At 47.4% G+C, this 25,026-nt stretch overlaps 1 protein-coding gene across 1 annotated transcript; it reads right to left on the bottom strand.

Annotated features, from left to right (window-relative positions):
- Positions 1–8,071: 8,071 nt before the first annotated feature.
- On the bottom strand, positions 8,072–24,702 carry FKBP14 (FKBP prolyl isomerase 14). The gene is made up of 4 exons (XM_086942200.1): positions 24,343–24,702; positions 22,411–22,562; positions 11,974–12,101; positions 8,072–8,591 (listed from the first exon to the last, which is right to left on the bottom strand). The coding sequence occupies exons 1-4, from the start codon at positions 24,531–24,533 to the stop codon at positions 8,433–8,435; spliced, it is 630 nt and encodes a 209-aa protein (XP_086798326.1). The 5' UTR covers positions 24,534–24,702; the 3' UTR covers positions 8,072–8,432.
- Between the last annotated feature and the right edge of the window lie 324 nt (positions 24,703–25,026).

Genomic DNA, 25,026 nt, shown 5'->3' with positions numbered 1-25,026 from the left:
AAGCTCTCGGCACTGCGTGGCGGTGGGGGGGGGGGCGGGGGAGCGGACTCCTTTGAAGTCTGATTCGGGGGAGCGGACTCCTTTGATGTCTGATGCCGGGAGCGGATTCCTTTGCTTTGAAGTCTGATGCAGAGGCTCTGTGCTATGTGCACAGGTCACATGCACTGTACCCGATCAGCATTTTGGGTGCACTTTTAAAAACCCCACTAAATATCTTGCCAACAAGCATCGCTAAAGCAATGCCTTAGGCTCGACCTAAAAAGAAGGGACTGCAAGGAAACACAGCAGAGATAGTGCCGACACTAACTGCACAAAGGAGGGACTGTGAGGGCGCGAAGGAGAGATGGTCCGGACTCTAATAGTAGAAAGGAAGGACTCGGACAGAACACGTGAGGTACATTCGTCACAAGAAAGACCCAACAGAATGGCCCAAGGAAGGAGCTGAGGGCACATGTTGTTACTCATCAGAAGGTTGGGGGGGGGGGGGGGGGGTTTCAGGCACAAGGCTTGAAATGTCTGTGCCTACAAGGACGGAGAGCTGCATTGAAGCCTCAAAGAAGGAGCACGTGCTGCATGTTTGGAGAACACTGGCCATGATTGGTCACCCTTACAGGAGGTAAATACCGGAAGCACGTCACTGACAGCAAAACAGCCCCTCCCTGGCTGAAGAGAACAGAGTTTTTCCTTATTTTTATCATAGGATCACTAGCTCACATGGCGGATTCCTCCCTCAGCACAGACAGCAGAGCTATCTCTCACTTACCACAGACTGCAGTTATCCCCCTGTTCTCAGACAGCTGGGCTATCTCTCTCTTCTCACACACAGGAGAGTTGCCTCTTTCTTGTCACATATGTCAGAGCTATTCCTCTCTTGTCAGACAGCAGAGCTATCCTCTCGTCACAGACAGCAGAGCTATCTCTCTTCATCACAGATGTCAGAGCTATCCCTCACTCGTGACAGACAGCAGTGATAGCGCTCACTCGTCAGAACTAGCAGATCCATCTCTCACTTCCCACAGACAGCAGTTATCCCTCTGTTCTCACATACAGTTGCGCTACCACTCACTTGTCACAAATAGCAGAGCTAGCCCTCACCTCTTACAGACAGCAGAGCCCGGGCTACCACTGTGGCCATGCAGACTCCAGCAGGAGCAAAAGGCCGTATTTAAATTTGCAATATTAACAACTAGCAGCACAAGCTCCCAAGAGTATTGCTATTTCCAGTGTATTTGTTTAACTTCTTTTCTTACTGTAAACGGCTGTAACAGCAAAAACAAATAGTAATTTGTCTCTCTTGGTACGAGCACCAGCTCAGACAAACATACACTGGTTTTTCCAGGTACTGTAAAGGTCACCAGGTCAAGTGTCCGCTGCCCTGAATAGAACACAAGCACCTGAAACCTGGCACACCCCCTTCCCAGTCCTCAAGAACCAGGACGGCTCTAACCCCTTCACTGCGTCTAGCAGCATGCTGCGAGGAAGAGGATCAAACTTACTCTGGGACTGAGGAGATCTCACTCGCGAAGACTGGAATAGTAGGTCACCCTGAACCATCGCGCTCTGAAACTTTAAGCCATCCCGGTACAGGTAACCGCAGTTCAGAGCCTATTCTATTTGGGTACTTTATAAAGCTGCACTATCCACCTGCGGTGCCCTCAGGGTGCTTTGAGTACAGACACATATAGTAAAGCGAGCTACCTAATAGAACACAGCCCAAACTGGTGTGAAGACTTGACCAACTCTACAGGGGATTGTGTGAAAGTATGTCCCCAACAGGATTACAAAGTCTGAAGACAGTGAGTCCTAGGAACTTGGGAGGTGAGTCAAATCCACTCTTAGGCCAAGACGTAAGGACTACATGTGGGGGCTGTGGCTCACTCTTAGAATAACGTAAATCAAATGCTAAGGTGAAGAGGTGGGTCATTTAAGCTCTTCATATTATGAGTAGGCTATCCGGGTTTACTTTTAAACCTTCAAACTGATAAAACACCACCCAGAGGAAAAAGGACCATATCAGTGTAAACATATAAACACTGATAAACACCTGCACAACCACAAACTAAAACACCATTTAATAAAAGGAAAGTGAGGGAGAAGGAGTCATTTTTTGTTCCAGAAGGGGCAACACAATGTAAGTTTGTTATCACGGCAGCGGCGAGAAAGACTGGTCTATGACCATTCAGCTTCAGTTTTGATGTTTAGGGATGTCACTAAAATATTGTTTTTGCTTCTTTAGGTTTACTCCCATTATGTGTCCTTGAATTAAAGGTGCTTGCATTAAAAGGTGTTTGAAGCATGTTTTAGGTCCGACTGAATTATTTTATACACTGTAGAGAAAATGGTAGCATTAAAATCATATTTGCTTTTTTGCCAGTGTTAAATTCTTTCATTGACTGTTGTAATGGTTGACTCATAATCTTGGCCAATATGTATTATCACATTTATCCAGAGAATCGATATAACCTTTTGATACATCTGCCCGTTACTAACAAGTCAGCAGTAATAGCACGTCAACCGCCAAACACCCCAGACTTTAAATATTCAATGCAAGTTGTAGTGACAGCTACCTGTGAAAAGAAAGAGTTATCACCATGCACATGAGATAGTGGTCAAAACATGACAATAATTTCACCATACAAAAACAAAATCTTATCTACAAGGTGTCCCATTGTTGTGTTATACCTTCAGCAAATTCTGACTTTTCACCCAACTGTTCTTTACAGGTGGGGTTTAAGCCAGTAGTTACAATGTTAAAGGGAATTTAAAGTCCCAGAGTACAAGAAGATATTTGAAAAGGTCGCCACTGACTTAAAGATATTTGCCATGGGGACATTCGACCGCTATGAATGTGCACACAACAGCATCAGCACTTTAATGTAGTCAGACAAAGAGTGCAGACAAGCAGTGACGATCACGCTTAAAGCTTCAAGTTTAAGATGTCTTAGAATGCAGGGCTGCAAATTAATCCGGTCTAATTCAAAGTTTTAGAGGTTTCACAAGATATGTTGTTGTTGACAGAGTTGTATATCCGTACAGTATCACAACATTCAGAAAGGAGTTGATGAATGATCCCCAACTGTGTCTGGGAATTTGTGTATTGAAAGATATGAAAGCAGCACTCCAGACACAGTCTAGACAGAGTGAGCGCGAGAGATCATGGGATGGGAGGGAGGTAATGAAATGCGAGTGAGAGTGCAATACACAGACTTTCTATGCTTAAAACAGTCTTAAGATAATTCCATCGGACATACTGTTAATGGGGAGACACTACGTACGCAGCAATACTTCTTTAAATTAAATATGTGCTTTACAATAATCAGTGCAAAAACATCAAGTTTTGTAAACACTGGAAAAACACAGTTTTTCTGTATGTTAGGGGTTAGTCACCCGACTAAACACTAACAAACACTGATTTCAAAATGTTTGGTAATCATTGAGAAAACACCATTGAAATCCACAAAAAATAAACACTGAAAATGGAACAGCTTGAATAGGAGCAAACAATTTCAATTGAAAATATAAGGATTGCACAGGGAGGCACCATGGATATTGAAAGATTGATTACGACATCAACTTTAAGATCTGGTCGACAGAAGGAATAGTTTGTCAGACCTGAAGCTTCTGGTTGGTTAAGACAAAAACAATTTTGCCAGGTTGATAAGTGAGTGACAATGGAACTGTATTTGTACCAAACAAAATATTTTAGAGGTCAGTTTCTCTTTTACAGGTAGCTACTATGGGATTTCAGGGAGAGTCATGTTGATTCAGACTTAAAAAAAACTATCAAGCTGCCGTGTTTTAAACACTGCAGAGTTTAGAGGCGCGATCTGGAGACAAATATATGGGAGGTCACAATAGTCCAGAAATGAAATGACCACAGCGAGGTTTAGATGGGAGTTATGATCCCCTGCATCTACTTCAATTATAACCAGAAGTTACCATCATATGCAACACAGAGACGGGCGAAGGAAAAAGAAGTCACAGTACTCGAGTACAGCCTGAACGTGAAGATCATTTCTGGATCTCAGCAATCCATTAAAAGTGAAACGTTCTGAATACATCAACTCCAACAAACTCCCTTCATTCGGGCAGGCTCCACACAAGATAACTGGGAGGCCCATTTATATATTAATACAACCCTTAGCATAGAGGCTACCTGAAGCTCTGGGAGGGGGGGGGGGATGCTACCTTATTAGTTAAATGAATAATTATTTGGCCTGCCGTCTGCCCTGAAGTCCTCTTCACAAGCTTGGCGATAATAGCAGCTGACCTCGGTAAACTGGGCATTATCGATCGATGGAGGACTGGCTGATAAGGTCTAACACTTAAGAAAAAGCAAAGAGATTTCTTCTGAGTTCACCATCTTTTCTGCATCGACTGATACTCATTGAATTGTCAGGCATTTCCAGATCTCTTCAGAAATTCAAAGGGGAGTTTTTGAGGTTTTTTGAGGTGGAGCCCCACAAGGCTTTGATGAGGAAGGGGGAGATAGACCCGTTGTCCTCGCACTGCGGAGTCAGCGTTAAAAGAGCAGATTACAAATGCACAGTGGGTATGAATGCACAGACATCTTGCATCTCACTGCAATCTTGCATTTCCAGTGTTTGTTTGTCAGGCAGAAGCAGGGGCACGCAGGCACTGCCAAAAGTGGCAATCTTTCCAAAGGCTTAGGGCGGGCAATCTGATGGTCCTGAGCAGACACGTGTTGAGCCCAGCCTTCCCCATCCCACCTTGTCATCTCATTAGCTGACCTTGCATGCGATCAGCCAAGCACAGAAGATGGGCTGTAGGAGAGACTTAACACAACTTGGCCATTGCTTTCAGGGAATGCCACTGATCTGACCACTGCTAGACTGCTCTGTTCTCTTGGAGCTTTAGGTAACACCTATCTCTTGGCCTATTAGTGGCTAGCCTTTCCTCGAAACCCCTAGGCTGTGCATGCTTAACCGCCTCCATCTCCTGAGACCGGTGGAAGCCCAGCACTGCATGGCTAGTCACTGGGGCCACCGGCTCCTTTCCCCCTCCACTTGCCTGTTCAAAAGGGCAGCACAGTCAAGAGGGAAAACGGTTACCATCCTTGCCTTCACCACGCATATTCCTTTACAACGATTTCTGTGGTAAAGGTATATGCGTGGTAATGCTCCCTCCCCAGTCTTAAACTCCCCACTGCTTTCTTCCTGCGGTGGATATCTGCACAGTGGGCGATAGCTCTGCTGTCTGATTAACAGCTCAGTGCAGCCTCTCTCTGGTGTTTGATGGAAATTTTCCACTAGTGCTTAGAGACAAAAACATGTTTTCTTCATGAAAAGGGCAAGCTTTCTTTTGCGGCAAATTGGCTCATTTATGAAAAATGTGTATTTTAAAAGGAGAAAGGTCTATTTGTTCAGTAACTAGAATCCTGATGTTTCAGTCAATCTTCCTAAAAAATGATATTTGCAGGATGATTCAAGCCAAGTTCAGGGTTTGTTGCTTTAGCTAGAGCCTTGGTATGGGAGGGCACTTACTGCCACTGCTGTTATGTTGTGACTTGGTTGGAGGCACTTCACCATCTATGCGGTTATAACTTTCTATGGTAATATTACTAGGACTGTCGGAGCCCTGCGAAAAGAAAAGGACTGCCGTAGGGCGCATGCCGTTGGTGAAAGCGGTCTGGCACCATTCAGCAGCAGCACTACTGTTAGGTTATGTTAGGGTGTTTTATATAGCGCGACAGCTGCCCCAGCAAAAGGGCGTCCCGGCGCTGAAGGAAAGACTGACAGATTGCAGAGTGACACCAGCTAGTTAGTGGGGAAGAGCAGAGTCTTGATGGCCTTCCTAAATTCCAGGTAGTTCTTTAAGCCGCGAATCTGCACAGGCAGTGTGTTCCAGAGTGCAGCAGCTCTATACCGAAAAGAGCGACCACCAGCCCGCACTCTATGGATCCGGAGGACCACTACCAAATGTTGACCATCTGAACGGAGGGAACGTGAAGGAACATTCGGTGAGAGGAGATTAGCCAAAATAGGCGGGGTGGCCAATTTCAAGGCTTTGAAAGAGATACAAAGAGCCTTGAATTCAATGTGCCTGGCCACCGGAAGCCAATGGAGGCAGCGAATGGCACTGGACACAGAGCAGAACTTGCGTAGACCTAGAAGTGTTCTGACTGCAGCATTTTGTACCCTTTGCATCCTCTGAACCTCTGCTTTATTGGCCCCCAAATAGAGGGAGCACGAGTAATCCAGTCTGGACAGGATTATAGCTTGGATAATAACCTGACGTATAGAGGCATCAAAGAGGCCCATCAGCGGCCTAAGCCCCCGTAAAAGTCCAAAACACGTACCCGACACTTTTTTGGATTGGACTTGATAGTTTAAAGAGGAGTCCAACCAAACCCCTAGGTTCATAACCGCTTGCTTGGGGGGAGGGGGCGTGCCCAGGTTAGCTGGCCACCAGAGGTCACTCCACAGATCATGGTCTCTGCCGACCACCAAAACCTCCGACTGTTGGAATTAAGTCAGAGGCAGTTAGCAGTCATCCACTCGGCCACTGCCGAAAGATCGCTCTGAAACTTAAGGGTGTCTTGCTCGGTGTTATTAGAGAGTGCCACCACTGAGTGTCATCAGCATATGAGACCATGGTCAGGGAAGTTGAAGGATTTGCCTTGTTCTGCTGTCGTTTCCCTGGAATTAAGAGAGTTGTGCAATTTTTGATTTTTCCTGTCCATCGGTCTTCGCAATCTATAGGGTAGGAGAAGATTCAACGTATCACACGAAGAAAGATGCTATGTGAACTTTGAAAAATGATCAGTCATGTGACATTGTATAACCAGCCTGTAATACATATAGGGCCCGATGTAGGTAAATCTACATTTACCACTTCATAAATACCGAATCATACCGAATCGGTATTTATGAAGTGGTAAATTAGAGGGGGGGGGAGATGTAGGTATTTCAGATTCGGTAAATACCGAATCTGTAAGATTCGGTATTTACCGATTCTGTAAATACCGATTCGGTAGCCCCCATTGCTTCCTATGGGCCTTGAAGCCCATAGGAATCAATGGGCATTACCGAATCGGTAATTACCGATTTGTGCAAGGGTGCAGGGGGGTGTCACTTTGACACCCTCCAGCACCCCAAAAAAAGGCATGTGAGTCATGTGGCACACAGACATGCCCTAAGGGCATGTCTGTCTGTCACATGCATAGGTGTGCATGCACACATGTGCATGCACACCTGGATTCGGTATTTTAACACCCAATTGGATTGGGTGTTAAAATACCGAATCTGAAGGGCCTGTGGGACTGAAAGTAGTCCCACTTACATCCCAAATTTAAAAAAAAATCGGTAAAATTATTGATTCGGTATTTTTCCGATTCGGAAATTTTACCGAATCGGTAAAATACCGAATCGGACAAAAAAAGGTCCCCTACATCTCAGTAGGTACCAAATACCGGTCAGAAACGGCCGAAATCGGCCGTTTCCGACCGGTATTTGGTACCTACATCGGGCCCATAGTGCTTTAACACTTCTTTATTGAACTCCTACAGGAAAATCCACTATTCTGTTTCACCAATATTGAGGGGAAGTGAAGTGTTCTCAACAACCTTCAAGGGGGAATATTTCGCCTCGCCTAGCACACCACAAAAATATTGGAGGAAAAAAAAAAGTATAGCAATATTTCAATAATGAGCCTCCAAAAACACCTGTACTTTCACACAATTTATAAGAAAAGAGTGTGCAGAAATGACCCGAAAAACTGTTTAGCTCCACAAAACTCAATTTTTTGAAAAGGCAAACTGCAAAGAACCAACTCTAATAAAAATAGGGTTTGCTTATTTCTCCAAGAGTAATCAGAGTGAGCTATTTTCAGCCCACTTTCAGTTCACGAGCCACCACCGCCGAAGCGGGCTCCGGTCTGTACGAGCCATTTGGGGTGAAGAAAACACTGTGCACAAATATCCTTCCAATGTGAACATCTATGTGATATCAAGGGGGGGCAACAAAAAATGAAAAGCTGCATCAGACGTCACCAGATTTAAACATGTAAACTGCCTTGCAACTATTACTTAATAAAAACAAAGAGAACCATGTTGGAATGAAACAGTGTATTGATCAGTAAAAAAAAACATTGTTACATTGCAAGTAAACTTGTAAGAAGTCATTCTGCATAAATTACTGAAGTAGAAATCTTTCCACTGGGAGAGATCGCGTGACACAATGTTCTCGCTTCTAGCTGTGTGCAACCAGTCTCAGAGCAGCTTTTCACAGATATTTGAATAGCCGGTTCCTGAACAGCAAGCGCTCATCCTTTTGTAAGGCACTGAAGGGATGGCAGGTTTCCCCATCCCTGTTCTGTATGTAAACATCTGCTCCAGATGAGGTTTATTTTTTGAGATCCAAGAGATGGAGGAATGGAGCAGAGAGTTAAACCAGGGCCCAAGGCAGGTGGATTCAGAGCTCGTCGTGCTGGTAGGTGAATTCTCTGGCAGAGATAAACCCATCGCTGTCCTCGTCTTCCTTATCAAAGATGTCCTCCACCAACACATCGTGGTGGGTGTCGTTGACTTCGGTGCCATGCCTTTCAAACTCCTTCTTCAAGTACACCTTCACCTGGAGGGTTTTACAAGAGGGGGAATTAGTGAAGACTTTTCATGGAAATACTTATGCGATACTATATATATCAACCCTATAGTAACCAAGTCATCCTCACCCCAGACACCTAACATTTTACTGCACATGTAAAAATGAAAACAAAATTATTTCTAAAGTGCATGGTTGCCTAAAAGGCGTCCTGGCGCTGAGCTTAACAGTCCAACTTTTCCTACATAAGCACCAGATTTCAAAATAAACAACCAAGTTTTGAGAAGCTCCCCGAGTTGACTGAGAGAAATGACTGTACTCCATTCATAAACAAGAAGCCTGTACCAACAAAGCTCTACCCCCACCCGAGAGAGTCTATTTTAGACTGCCAGAAGCAGGTGTGTCTACCAGTCCATCGCGAGCTTCCAGTAACTTGCAGACACCTTCAGAGGAGCTCCCAGCCTGGAGTTCATTTTTAACTAAGAACTGCAATGAATAGGTGTTGCGTTTTCTTTTGAATTTCAGGAAAGGCAGTGTTTACTTTGCACTCTCATCAGGCTGCCGATAGCATAGCCTACTAATGAGCAGTACTCCACTCAGATCTAGGACCCATGTGGGTCACAGAGGTTCAGAGCTGAAGCACTGAGGTGTTTAACTCTTACATAAGAATCGTTCTCGACTCAATATTGGAACATGAGAACAAAATGATGATGTTCCCGTATGCTTTTAAATGAGAGAAAATTAAAACAAAGAGTTAACTTAATGATTTAAATGCTCTCTCTTTTCAAAGTGTGGCATTTACAAACAGCAGGCATCTTGCTCCCGGGTGACTGGTATTGCCTTATGTTATAACTGAAAAATACAGTCAGCATTTTCTTTTAAATGGGAGAAATTTAAAGTGAGTAAAATGTCTGCAGCTTGTAAAGACGGACATGGGAGAAAATTCAAATGACAAGTTTCATGTAATGCATACAAATAAAGTTAACTCTTCAGTTGAATTTTTTCCCCATTTCAAAGTGTCACATATGCACACAGCAAGCATCTTGATCTAAGTGGCTGGTAGGCACGCTGCCATATTTATAGCTGAAAAATACGGCCATTTTTTTAATGGAAGAAAAATGCTCATTATTACATACATTTTTGCAGAACATTTTTCTGCACTATTAATTTCTCCCATTTAAAAACAAAATGGTTGTAGGTTTGTGCTGTACATATAACAGTGCCACATATAGTGAAAGATATGTCCTGTGCCACAAGTACATACAACACAGGCTCTCCGTCACCTATACACATATATCCCATTCACTCAAACACATGTTCATACATCTCCACAGACCATGCATCACCGACACACATGGCAGCCCGATCATAGCCCCTTCTCACAGTACATTGTTCAAACCATAGTCAGTGAAGCTGGGCGAGGGGTGTATGCAAACAATGCACGAGTCGCTTGGCCTGCAGTAGCGAACGTCGATTTTCACTGATCGAAGTAGCTCTTGTTACAGAAAAGGTTGGAGGCCACCGGTCAAAAGACTGGTCTCTGCAGAAGGCAAATTGTGGCCAGGACAATACCTTGTAAACATGAACCGCAGGTTCACGGAACAACCTTATTGTAATTGTATTTATGAAGCTGAAAAGGCACACGGCCCTTTCTTAAAAGGTGTTCACTTACTGTATAGTTCAAAACGGAAAAGAGATCACAATGTAGGTTTGAGAATAACTGTGGGGAAAGATTACCGTTATCTTAATTTGGTCATTCGTGACTAGGTTTCCCACCAGCACAAACCACAGGCCTGATCATACGCGAGCTCTGCTTTAGAGAGGTATCGCCATGTCTACGAGGGTGCAGCAGCTACAAGAGGGTCTTTGGCCTTGGGGGGGGGGAAAGGTGGGGGGGGGGGGGTCCATAGAGTGAATGATGTCACACCAGATTTTACAATCATCACCCACAGGGACACTCTGAAATCCCCCCCGTTGGCGAGTGTTGACGCAAGGTGGCTAACAAGACAAGCTGTTTTCTGTTTTTAATTCATGCTAATAATACAATAGAGATAAACACATTAAAAGCAACAGAAGTGCTCCTCCAAATGCCAAACCTTAAATGAAACATGCATAAACCTTAACCTGCCATGCATTATGTATAATGCGTAACAACCCTTCTGCAGCAAGGCCTCAAAGACATTATTTTAAGCCTTTGTAACTCATAATGCTAATTTACTTATCCAACTGGCATAACGGTCTGCTCAGAGTGGTTAGCACAAGCAGGAGCATTCCCACACCTGAACCGGATCAAACCTCTTGAGAACTAACAGCTGGTGAGAGCTTAAAGCGCCTTGGACCTGTGACGCCCACCCGATTCCTACAGCAATAACCGGAGATTCAACCAAAAGTTGCAAAACAGTCAAAGAGATCATAAAAGATCCTGCCAGCGCAAAGCAAAGTTTGCACCGGTGTTGTGAAGATGAACATACATTGGCGAACAACCTCGACAAATGTATACCTAAATAGAGACACACAAGTGACAATGCAGTGCCCTACAGAGGTCTCCTTCACCTGCTCCCATAACCTCAGGCAAAACACTCTGAATTCACTTGAGCAAGGAAATCAAATATAAAAATTATTTGAACACTGCTATGCAGGTCCACACTTTAGTTAAGAAAATGTGTGGAAACCAAGAAAGAAGTGTATGACAGAGGAGGAAGAAAGTAGAGTATGAAAAAGTGAGGTGAGAAAAGTGAGAGGAAAGAGAAGAAAACAACAGAAAAGAGGCACAAAAAAACAGGAGGCAAAAACAGACAGGAGAAAGGAGGGTCCACGGATAAAGGACAAGGAGAACTCAAAAGAAAAGGAGAGAGGAGAGAAGGAGGTGGCAAGAAAGGAAGCATTTGTGTAAGCAGGAAAGCAAAGGATCACTGTTTGCCAGGACACAGGTCTAGCTGCAGCTATGCCCATGTGAGACAAGGAGCTACAGCTGGTGGCCAGCAGAGGTCGAGGAGGGGAAACATGCTCTGATGACATGTGGGGGCGGATCTCACATGGTCACACACAAGGCTTATCCAGGGATGCCAGGGTCTCAGCAGGAGCGACAACATAAGCACGGCTGTACAAGGAAGGCTTCAGCCTGGGTACAAGCTCCCTTGTTGTTGCAAGACATGGCAACCAGCAAGATCTCCGTACAGAATGTCCAAGCAATAGCCCTTGAGGTTAAGAACCCATGGTGGCGGACACAGACCAGTGGACAGGAGGGTTCTGCTCTCCATTGTGCAAACTGCAAAGACAGCTCTACTAAAAGAGGAGAAAACCAAACCAGAAACCGCCAAAAATTTTCACATGAAAATTCTGCAGGAGATGAGGAGGATGGAAGTCAGATTAGCCGAGTGAAGCTGTGGGGTTGCTTTGGAAGAACACTTACCTCCTCCTTGGACAGCTTCCAGTCGTCGTTGAGGTCCATCTCCTGGAAGGATTCATGTGATCTTGGGCCATTTCTAATATCCATGAGTTCGACATCGAATATCAGCGTGCTCTCAGGGGGGATTTTGCCTGGAACATAAATTCACATGTTAGTGACCTGCCTTCTGCGGTGTATCAATATGAATGAACCCCAATAAAGGCAAAGAGCAGACAATAAGAACTCAGCTTTTGTCTTGGCCCCCATTGCTCAAAAGTCCCACAGACTTCCCAGAAGGGTTTTCAGTGGAAGTTTGCATTTCAGAAAGGCAGGACAGTCCTTTAAAGGATGCACTGAATAATCAAGCGACCCATTTCTCTCAGCACAGGTACAGGTTTTAGAGACATCCTTAGCAATGGGCAGGTTTTTGAAAACAGAACCCCGATTCGACAAATGTAATATCCTAAGTGAGCACTAAAATGAGAAACAACAGCCATGTGAAGAGTGGACCAACTGCTGGTCAATAGAAAAACATTGAAGGGGAGCCTATTCATGGGAGGTCAGTAACAAACACACATACATACACCAACACACAACACCGTTTATTGTTGTTTTTCCAAAGAAATAAGACAGTGTAACAAAACACCAACATGTGCCATAAATTAGGAAATTTCTTCCCCGAGCACCAATATAATCAATACTTTTATACATGCGCCGGCATCAGGTGGGATTAATATTTCGGCTCACCTAAGTGTATCGGTCAACTAGATCCAAGGTTCAGGTTCCCAGATATTTAAATTTTTCTTCAAAGTCGCTCGGGCTTTATACACCAGTTTCTCCATAGTGCCACACAGACTCACCCCGTTGACCCATTCAGTCAGTGTAAGGGCACAGGAGTCTCGCCAGTAACACGTGACCTCTCTTCGCCACTAAATAGCTCATAGCGACCAGAGTTGGGACACTCGGTGACCCCCCAACCCCCCCCCCCCCACCACCCCGCCACCATAGCCATGACTCCCAGCAGAGTGATTTTGGGGCTCAATACAAGTCTATCATCCATGACTCTGCTTAGGGCTCGGTTAATGGCCACCAACCAGTAGGTACGGATGATTGGGCATTGCCAGAGCATGTGCTATAAGGTACTTAGTGAAGCCCCACATCGGAGGCAAGCGGGACTACTGGTGTGTTCCATTCGCCGCAGCTGGGATGGTGAATAGTAAGATTTTAAGCTGGATGGGACAAAACAACATTAATATTGCCAACAGCCAGGACACCATCTTTGCCTCAACACAATCACCGTCCTCCAGGGAACGCAGGTCTACCTCCCAACTGGTCTTGAGAGCCACCAGGGGGACAGCTGCACTGTTCCATCATGGTTCTATATAATGTAACAGAGATTACACTTTTGCCCAGTGTGTCCATCGTTAGGTTACATTCCGTGGGGCTATACTCCGGCACGCAGTGGGTAGGTCTCTATATGAATTAAAGACATGTCTTAATTGTAGGTAGCAATTAAATTGTGAAAAGTGGAGTTGGAACTCTGCAGCTAGATCTTGGAAGGACCGAATGTGACTGCTCGCACAGGTCTCCAAGAGTGAAGAGGCCTATTAAGCCCCAGTGAGCAAACCCAGGGACTTTCACCGTTTCAGACAGACACGTGCCCTACAGCAGTGGTGTTGCTGCTGTGATTTTGGTATGCCGTTTAATGTACTTAATGTACTTTGACGTGGCATGCCAGCAGAGACTGGGGAGGTGTGAGACTGGGGGCATCGAGTGAGGTAAAGCCTTGCGATACAGCAAATTGAAAATGCTGTTGGGTTGAAGGAGGTCGAGCTCCAGCCCCACAACAAGGTCATCTGTCTGCATATAACCAGTCATTATTAGGCATCATACGAGATGCCCAGTAGCATAGCTGGACATCCGCCCATCTCAGTCCTGCCTCATGCCGCATTTTCCAAAAGGTGAACCGAGAAGTTTTCCCTGCCCAAATGACTGTGCTGATTTCAACCCATAGCCCCGTAAAGATTGTGTGGAGCAGCACGAAGGGGTAGTGTTTCAGAACATACAAAAAACAAGAGCGGGTCACCACCTTGAGTAACGCCCCCCCCCAACCCCCCCCTCTTCTCCAGCCTGGCAAGACAACGGTAAAGATGCCCAAACTTTAAATACGGGCGTCTTAAAAAGGTTAGTCTTAGTTTCGGACAACAGTGACAATATATTGAGCTACCAGTATCATTATCACTCCTCACACACGCCTACAAAGCCCTACATGATGCAGGACCTATGTACCTTAACCACCGCCACGCATTCAACGCACCCACCTGAGAACTCCGCTACGCCCAACTGGCCCTGGCTACCGTCCCAAGTATCCTCAAGACCCCGGCTGGGATCCTTCTCCTACCTCGCAGCAAAGACCTGAACCACCCGCCTCTGCACCTCAGGCAAGCACCATCACTGCCTCAATTCAGGAAGGACCTCAAGCCCTGGAACACCCTGCCTCTCCACCTCAGGCAATCACCGTCACTGCCTCAATTCAGGAAGGACCTCAAGACCTGGAACACCCTGCCTCTCCACCTCAGGCAATCACCGTCACTGCCTCAATTCAGGAAGGACCTCAAGCCCTGGAACACCCTGCCTCTCCACCTCAGGCAATCACCGTCACTGCCTCAATTCAGGAAGGACCTCAAGACCTGGAACACCTGCCTCTCCACCTCAGGCAATCACCATCACTGCCTCAATTCAGGAAGGACCTCAAGACCTGGAGCTCCCTGCCTCTCCACCTCAGGCAATCACCGTCACTGCCTCAATTCAGGAAGGCCCTCAAGACCTGGAACACCCTGCCTCTCCTCCTCAGGCAATCACCATCACTGCCTCAATTCAGGAAGGACCTCAAGACCTGGAACACCTGCCTCTCACCCACAGGCAATCACCGTCACTGCCTCAATTCAGGAAGGACCTCAAGCCCTGGAACACCCTGCCTCTCCACCTCAGGCAATCACCATCACTGCCTCAATTCAGGAAGGACCTCACGCCCTGGAACACCCTGCCTCTCCACCTCAGGCAATCACCGTCACTGCCTCAATTCAGGAAGGACCTCAAGACCTGGAACACCCTGCCTCTCCACCTCAGGCAATCACCGTCACTGCCTCACTTCAGGAAGGACCTCAAGCCCTGAACCACCCTGCCTCTGCACCTCAGGCAATCACCATCACTGCCTCAATTCAGGAAGGACCTCAAGCCCTGAACCACCCTGCCTCTGCACCTCAGGCAATCACCGTCACTGCCTCAATTCAGGAAGGCCCTCACGCCCTGGAACACCCTGCCTCTCCACCTCAGGCAATCACCGTCACTGCCTCAATTCAGGAAGGACCTCAAGCCCTGGAACACCCTGCCTCTCCACCTCAGGCAATCACCGTCACTGCCTCAATTCAGGAAGGACCTCGCGCCCTTGAACACCCTGCCTCTCCACCTCAGGCAATCACCATCACTGCCTCACTTCAGGAAGGACCTCAAGCCCTGAACCACCCTGGCTCTGCACCTCAGGCAATCACTATCACTGCCTCAATTCAGGAAGGACCTCACGCCCTGGAACACCCTGCCTCTCCACCTCAGGCAATCACCGTCACTGCCTCAATTCAGGAAGGACCTCAAGCCCTGGAACACCCTGCCTCTCCACCTCAGGCAATCACCGTCACTGCCTCAATTCAGGAAGGACCTCAAGACCTGGAACACCTGCCTCTCCACCTCAGGCAATCACCATCACTGCCTCAATTCAGGAAGGACCTCAAGACCTGGAGCTCCCTGCCTCTCCACCTCAGGCAATCACCATCACTGCCTCAATTCAGGAAGGACCTCGAGACCTGGAACACCCTGCCTCTCCTCCTCAGGCAATCACCATCACTGCCTCAATTCAGGAAGGACCTCAAGACCTGGAACACCCTGCCTCTCCACCTCAGGCAATCACCGTCACTGCCTCACTTCAGGAAGGACCTCAAGACCTGGAACACCCTGCCTCTCCACCTCAGGCAATCACCGTCACTGCCCCCTATTCAGGAAGGACCTCAAGCCCTGGAACACCCTGCCTCTCCACCTCAGGCAATCACCATCACTGCCTCACTTCAGGAAGGACCTCAAGCCCTGAACCACCCTGCCTCTGCACCTCAGGCAATCACCATCACTGCCTCAATTCAGGAAGGACCTCACGCCCTGGAACACCCTGCCTCTCCACCTCAGGCAACCACCATCACTGCCTCAATTCAGGAAGGACCTCAAGACCTGGAACACCCTGCCTCTCCACCTCAGGCAATCGCCGTCACTGCCTCAATACAGGAAGGACCTCAAGCCCTGGAACACCCTGCCTCTCCACCTCAGGCAATCCCTGTCGCGTACTCAATTCAGGAAGGACCTCAAGACCTGGAACACCCTGCCTCTCCACCTCAGGCAATCACCATCACTGCCTCAATTCAGGAAGGACCTCACGCCCTGGAACACCCTGCCTCTCCACCTCAGGCAATCACCATCACTGCCTCAATTCAGGAAGGACCTCAAGCCCTGGAACACCCTGCCTCTCCACCTCAGGCAATCACCATCACTGCCTCAATTCAGGAAGGACCTCACGCCCTGGAACACCCTGCCTCTCCACCTCAGGCAACCACCATCACTGCTTCAATTCAGGAAGGACCTCAAGACCTGGAACACCCTGCCTCTCCACCTCAGGCAATCACCGTCACTGCCTCAATACAGGAAGGACCTCAAGCCCTGGAACACCCTGCCTCTCCACCTCAGGCAATCCCTGTCGCGTACTCAATTCAGGAAGGACCTCAAGACCTGGAACACCCTGCCTCTCCACCTCAGGCAATCACCATCACTGCCTCAATTCAGGAAGGACCTCACGCCCTGGAACACCCTGCCTCTCCACCTCAGGCAATCACCATCACTGCCTCAATTCAGGAAGGACCTCAAGACCTGGAACACCCTGCCTCTCCACCTCAGGCAATCACCATCACTGCCTCAATTCAGGAAGGACCTCAAGACCTGGAACACCCTGCCTCTCCACCTCAGGCAATCACCGTCACTGCCTCAATTCAGGAAGGACCTCAAGACCTGGAACACCCTGCCTCTCCACCTCAGGCAATCACCATCACTGCCTCAATTCAAGAAGGACCTCAAGACCTGGAGCTCCCTGCCTCTCCACCTCAGGCAATCACCGTCACTGCCTCAATTCAGGAAGGCCCTCAAGACCTGGAACACCCTGCCTCTCCTCCTCAGGCAATCACCATCACTGCCTCAATTCAGGAAGGACCTCAAGACCTGGAACACCTGCCTCTCACCCACAGGCAATCACCGTCACTGCCTCAATTCAGGAAGGACCTCAAGACCTGGAACACCCTGCCTCTCCACCTCAGGCAATCACCGTCACTGCCTCAATTCAAGAAGGACCTCAAGACCTGGAACACCCTGCCTCTCCACCTCAGGCAATCACCGTCACTGCCTCAATTCAGGAAGGACCTCAAGACCTGGAACACCCTGCCTCTCCACCTCAGGCAATCACCATCACTGCCTCACTTCAGGAAGGACCTCAAGCCCTGGCTCTTCGACTGAACCTAAGCACCTTTGACGGACCGGCAGTCCCCCCCCCCCCCCCCCCCCCCACCAGTGCCTTGAGACCCTTACGGGTGAGTAGTCGTGCTCTACAAGTTCCTGATTGATGGACTGGTTGTTGGGAGAGAGCAGCTGCCATACCCAAGTAGCCAAAGCGATCTCCTGCTACCTGGAGTCCCACCTCTGCTGCCACTGTTTCCTGGCTTCCCCTGATGGGAACCAGGGCAGATTTCCCCCAATTCACCCAGTCCCACAGCGTCTCCATGGATACAGAGATGTTCCATGAGGCGAGGATTCGTGGTGTGGGGTTGCTGGACATCTGCATAGGAGGCGATTCTGTCCTCATGGCCTCCCTCCATCGAATGCCATGTACACTGGCAGCTATGCGGATCAGTTCAGCTGAATGCTCCACTACCAGGGCAAAGAGCAGGGGGGACACTAGGCAACCCCAATGGATGCCTTTCTATAAAGAGCAAGGTTGTGAACAATATCCCATTGATGCAGACTTGGGCCCGCAGGTCAATGTAGAGGCGTTCGACCCAAAGGATGAATCGAGGTCAGAGGAGCATTTTACGGAGGAAAGCCATTAAAAAGGTGGGCATGGAACCAACTCAGGTGGTTCTTGTCGAGAAGTCTTCCCCATAACAAAATCCGGGCTGAATCGAGCTCCAGCTGAGCATCCTCATTGGGGAGTGGGTCGCCTGCGCGATCTTGAGGCGGGCAATGACCCATCCACCCCGTGCGAGCTCTATCTTGGGGGCTCTGATCTGACCACTGAGGCAGAACAGAGCTGTGCCCCGTAGCACAGTCTTGAAAGCCTTCCACAGCATGGCGGGGGAGGGAACCGTGCCACCATTACGGGCAAAATAATTTGTAATAGTATCATTGAGAAATTCAGCAAAAGAGTCGTCTTGGAACCACTAAACATTCAGGCGGAACGGACCTCGCTCTCCACCAGCCTACCTGCCAATTATCAACATCACCGGGGAGTGGTCGGAAAGTCCCCCTCAGAAGTAGGCTTGTGCAGGATATATTATCAATGCCTGTGAAGGTTCAGAGGCTGTAAATGGTGGAAGACGTTCCTATTCAGGCATGAGGAATAGGTGGATCGCCAATCGCTCTACCACATCCTCCCCCCAAGACCAGGCACTCTCCCGTGTATCAAAAAAGAGGGGCCTGTCTTTGTAGATAACTGAGACGAACAGAAAAATTGTAGCATGTACTGTATCTGCATTGCCCCGAGTTTCTCCTTCACAGCTAAGAATGATAGGAGCTATTGCTGGACTTTGAGGGTATAGTCTGTGAACAGTATGACCAGGGATGATAAACAATAGACCTGTACCGCTTTCCAGGCCTCGCGGAAGAGAACGTTCCTGTCCACAAATTTAGGAGTCTTGCGATCATTGGCTGTGGGTGGCCTCCAGGGAGCTATGCACTCTCTCTACCAAAAAATTGGGTGACAGCTCCTCCACCACGAGCCATGATTGAAGCCATTCGGTTATTAAGCGAATCGGGTTGGGCCATTCCATCACCTCTGTGATCCCCACAATGCGCATATTGTTTCTCCCAGATATATCCTCGCCCTCACCTTCAGGACACTTACACTAGAGGGTATTCAGCACACTTTGAATGGAATACTCTACTTCTGGGACCCGGCCTTCCGCCTTTGTCACACTTTTGACTGTATCGCGCAGGTCCCGACACAACACCGACAGGCTCAGTTAACCTATCTTACCCTCCAAGGAGACCCTTGAAGACTGGATAGCTTGACATCCCGCTCACGCCACTCCACTCTATGCTACACCACAAGACTCCACTCTATAGCATTCACATTAACTCAACTCTTACCCACTCCACAACACTCAACGCCACTCCACTGTACTACACTCAAATCTTCTCCACACAACATTCTATTGCACTCCATGACACTACCCCACTCCACTCTGCAATAATCTACTCCACGACACTCTTCTCTATGTCAATCCAGGCACCTGCATTGTATGACACTTCACTCCAGCACTCCTCTCTACAACACACTGCCGCTCTACGACACTCCTTTTCTATGACACTCCACGCCAATCTACTCCAAGCAACTGCACTCTACGCCACGAGTCTAGCCCACTACCCAACGCTCTATTCTGTGACACTACTGCACTCTATGCCACTGCTCCACTCTATGCTGCTCTATGACACTCCACTCTATGCACCACCACCCTATGACACTTCACTCTACACTATGTTATACCACTTCACTTTAGGGCACTCTAGACAGTGAGCTCCACTCTGTTCAACTACACTCAACACCAATCCACGCACTTCACTCAACGACACTCTAGTCACTCTACTTCACAACACTCCAGTCTATGACACTACACTCCACAACACTAACTTTTAGCCATGCTGAACAGCAGCTACACTGGTGTACAACATGGCTAAAACACATTGGCAAAGCCAATAGCTCTTGAATAGGCGAGATCTATTGGCTTTGCCAATGCTTGCTGCCGCTGAGGGACTATGGTAAAGGAGCATAGGGGAAAATAGATACAATGAACAAGGGTTTTATAGGTTGATGTACATTTACTTTCACCCACTTGACTTAACGACTCCTAAAACCAGGAGAGAGGCAAGTTGCAGTAGGATACACCTTCACCCCCTGAACTGCCTCTTTTTGAAGCCCATGCATTTACCATCTGGATCTTATTACACTGCTCCATGTGCACCTCTTGATTTAGAAGCCCCTCACAGTTGGACTCAACAAAAACATCACAGGTTTTGAGTGGACAACCTGTGGCTTGGACAGATGCCGGCTTTGGCTCGTCCATCCCGAACAAGGCTGCTGCAGATGTTGTCTGTTTGTTCCTTAACTGGGTGAGACGTTTAAGCTCTAGCCTTGGCTTAACCAGGCGTGCAGACTTGAGGGGCTGAGCTCTACTTTTTTCAACAAATCTGGCTTTGGAGAAACAGTCACTGAAGTGAATCTTCCCAAATGTGTGAAAAGTATTATTTAATCACATTGAGCATGGGCTTGGTTTCTTCACTACTCTTTTCAACAAATGGATTTTGACAGATGCGTACAGCTGCTTCCAGTAATTCACATATGCGATTTATTAGGGATTTCCAATTTCCATCAACTGCATAACATATTTGCTCAGATGTTTAGATGGGTCTGCTACTTCGGGAGTATAACTCCAAGATTCTGCCTCTCTTCCCCGACCGGATGCAATGTTCAATGCTCTGCTCATCGAGTTGCCTACAACAGTTTTTCGGAGATTACAGGGTCTATGGAAGAAGCATATCTAGATGGGAAGCTAGTTGGTTATCAGACGATGCTCATCAAACCCATAGTGCAGCGACAGATATAGAAGACTCTCCCACTCGACCTTAAGTGAAAGTGGGTGCCTCTGTTTTTAGCTATGCTGCAAAACCCACTTTTATGCCACAGCTCAGCCTTTATGAAGTTACCTTTTATCTGTAACTTCTTCACTTTGGTAGGTCATGCTGATGCGGTCTTGGGTACAGGGTTGAGGTTTTACATACAAATAATTATCAGAGCCCTTTGATACCTAGTTTGTTAAGTCCTGTCTACTATGTAACTACATCACATCATTCTTGAAGACTGCTGGTTACAGGAGAAGAATCTGTGGAGGGTTAAAGGTTTGATGTGTTCAGTCAATACGTCGATTACCAAAAGAATCGCCAGCTCACAGAAAGTAATCGTTCAAGGACTTTTCAGGCAATTGGTATTTAATTTTTTTTTAAACTACTGCTGTACACACAACAGTAAAAAGAATATCTGCTAGATACAATGTGCGTTCTTTCAAGTTTTAAATCAATGCATTCAACCAGGCAGTTTGGAAAAAGCAGGAAATGTAGTGCAATTTTCAAACACCAACAGGTAGCTCGCTCATTTGGTAGAACCATAAAAATACAATTGTTAGTATATAATAACTCTTACCAGGCCAACCAGTGACGAAGGGAGGGTGAAAGAGGTTGTGAAAACATCATGCACTAACTCCTGCAGAAGTGTCGCCGGCTGCCGAAACGTGTCATGCAAAGGCTTTGATTAGACAACTACAGATCTAGTGTTAAACAGAGAAAGAAGAGCCACGGGATTACAGTTATGAAGTGACATTTCCTTGGAGTGGAGGGATAAGGGGTTAGTGGTTTTAAAAGAGATTTCTGGTACAGAGTCCAGTACTCCCAAGTGCTCGAAGTAAACACTCACAAGTCATCACAAGGTAAGTAGCTTCACTGTGCAAGTCTCACACATACGCAGATTTAAAACAAACCTTTAGCTTCAGTACTTCATGACACAGCACTGCACAGTTGCACAACAGTGAGGTTCTAATACATTGCTTCCCATCACCTGGTGATATGAAAGTGGAACCAGAGTAATGTTCACCAGGTCACATCCACAGTATCCTGCAGGCCACTCTCACCTAAAGACCTTCCATGACCCCAGGATGGGAGGCAGGCCTGTACACCCAATCAGAGCATACGCTCGCCACACCAGTATCTCAGTCTACTCTGCCTGGTTACGCAGAGTAACTTGTCCCAAGCGCCTCATATATTTATCTGTTTACCCAAGGGCAGCATCATAAGGGCAGAGCTTCAGATTCAGTAATGAACTATTGAAACACAGAGCAGGTAAGATCTCACAACCACACTCCATTACTGCAATAGCCCCTCAGACAGAGGTCAGGTCAATGACAACACCAAAGGGACTTCTGCATGTACCATCAACTGCCATCAAACTCCCTCTCACAGTCGAATAGTGGACGACAGGGTGGGCACTCCCACTAGGTAGAGTGAAAGACCAGGCTTGCATTTCAAAGAAAGTCTGCTACAGAAGAGCCTTACCTTTGCCCTCTTTCCCGTACCCCAAGCTGGGAGGCACAGTCAGTACCCGCTTCTCTCCTATGCACATCCCCTGCATGCCCTTATCCCAGCCAAGGATCACCTCCTTTATGCCCAGCGTGAACCAGACAGGCTGACCATTGTTGTCTTTATACCTACAAGAAAATGCAGGAGATTGGTAGGTATTAACAAAATGTCCAATACAACACTACTAAATAAAGTAATGAAAATAGAACACTTCCCAAAGCATTTGTTCCCAAAATATGCTGAATTAATGACAGTGTGAAAGGACTTAAGGGTTTGAGGCTCAGGGTATAGGGCTAGGAGTATGGGGTAATCCAATAGGGGTTCGTGGCACAGGAGTTAGGGGATAAGGGTTAAAGGTTAAGAGCTCAGGTAAATGGTTCCGATTATAGGAGGTTAAAAAGTATAGGCTTATGGTTAAGAGTATAGGATTGGGGGTTGAGTATACTGTATCAAGGGCATGCTGTTAAGAGTAATAGGATTCAAATTACATGGTTCATGATTTTGATATAGTTTTAAAGGGTCTGTGGTACAGCATTATGATTTATGGTTATGGGTATAAGTGTTAAAAGGTTACAGTTATAAGGATTACATGTACAGGATTAGGGATTGAGGTTAAGGATTTGGGGTATAGGATTTATGGGTATAGGGCTCAAGGGTACGGGATAAAGTATTAAGGTTATATGATTATGGCTTTGGGAAATTGTGTTAAGAGCTCAGTGTACAGATGTAGACCAAGGTTGTACTTTTTGTATCATGTTTACCATGTAATCATGTCTCCTTCATGCTAAGAAACATTTCTTTTCTGTAAATCCCTCTAGAAATTAATTGGTTTATTAGTGTTTGTACAGGTGCGATAGGGAGTCCAGTAGCCCTTGTCTGCTCTGCGGTCTCACAAATGAAGTCTTATGCCAAGACGTCACCAGGCATTTGCTTGCTTAACAAATTGAAAAATCGAATCAAACACCCTAGTGACAGAGCTTCCCTCCTCCCGAGCAATGTTGGAGTGTATAGCAACACTTTTGGTGGCCCAAAGCATGCCTACTGCTGTGAAGTGCATGTACTCTCTCCCATTAAATGCACTGCAGCAGTGCTGTGAAGTGCATGTACTCTCTTCCATTAAATGCATTGCAGCAGTGCTGTGAAGTGCATGTACTCTCTCCCATTAAATGCATTGCATCAGTGCTGTGAAGTGCATGTACTCTCTCCCATTGAATGCAATACAGCAGTGCTGGCAAGTGCATGTACTCTCCCATTGAATGCATTGCAGCAGTACTGGCAAGTGCATGTACTCTCCCATTGAATGCATCGCAGCAGGGCTGTGAAGTGCGTGTACTCTCTCCTATTAAATGCATTGCAGCAGTGCTGTGAAGTGCATGTACTCTCTTCCAATAAATGCATTGCAGCAGTGCTGTGAAGTGCATGTACTCTCTCCCATTAAATGCATTGCATCAGTGCTGTGAAGTGCATGTACTCTCTCCCATTGAATGCAATACAGCAGTGCTGGCAAGTGCATGTACTCTCCCATTGAATGCATTGCAGCAGTGCTGGCAAGTGCATGTACTCTCCCATTGAATGCATTGCAGCAGAGCTGGCAAGTGCATGTACTCTCCCATTGAATGCATTGCAGCAGGGCTGTGAAGTGCATGTACTCTCTCCTATTAAATGCATTGCAGCAGTGCTGTGAAGTGCATGTACTCTCCCATTGAATGCATTGCAGCAGGGCTGTGAAGTGCATGTACTCTCTCCCATTAAATGCATTGCAGCAGTGCTGAGAAGTGCAGGTACTCCTCCTCAACTTACAGAAGTGCATCACTGTACAGGTCTTCAGTACCGGTCAGGACCGGCCCATGTAAAGCTCTGGCGCGGTGGCTCCCCCCACACCCTGTCCCCCCAGCCCCCCCGGCTCACGTGCTGTGGAAGGCCGCCCCGCTGCTCCCCAGGGTCCCGGTGTAGTGCACCAGCAGCAGGTCTCCGTTCTTGCTCTTCCTCTTGCACAGGAAGGGCCGGTGCTTTAGCTCCACCGTCACCTCCGGCTCGGGGATCAGCGCCGCCCCGCACAGGACGCCCAGGAACGCGGCCAACAGCAGCGGGGACGCCATGGCGAGGACCGGGGACCACTGGCCGCTGCTGGGGACGTGGCAGGACCGGCCACGCCCACACTCCGCCGAGAGCCAATCGCATCACAAAACCTGTGCTACCGACAACGCCCTCAATAAGCACGTCACAGGGACCTGGCCAACTTTAGAGAAGATCCACGTCCTCCACAGAGCCCAATCAGGCAACCACGACGAATATGAGTGACGGGATACGTTACCAATCAGAAGCGAAACACCGGAGCAGGTGTGCGCGCGACTAAAATTTCGAACCTGAACACTCCCGCCCGTCACCGAATATCGAACTCCAACTCGCTCTCACGTCTATCTGTCATCTCCCTGACGCCCGGGCGTCTGTTGTCATAGAAACGACACGCTGTCAGTGACGCGCCGCTGTTTGATGGGGAATGCGGCGCCATCTTTGTAGAGGCTTGGAGTTTATTTATTGATGTGATTTTATATGGCATGGATATTACCCAAAGATGTTAGCGTGCTTTCG

This window comes from Lissotriton vulgaris, chromosome 10 (genome assembly GCF_964263255.1).
Source record: "Lissotriton vulgaris chromosome 10, aLisVul1.2, whole genome shotgun sequence".
Taxonomy (NCBI): domain Eukaryota; kingdom Metazoa; phylum Chordata; class Amphibia; order Caudata; family Salamandridae; genus Lissotriton; species Lissotriton vulgaris.
The sequence above is the reverse complement of the archived record's forward strand: the minus strand, read 5'-3'. Positions and strand labels throughout refer to the sequence as shown.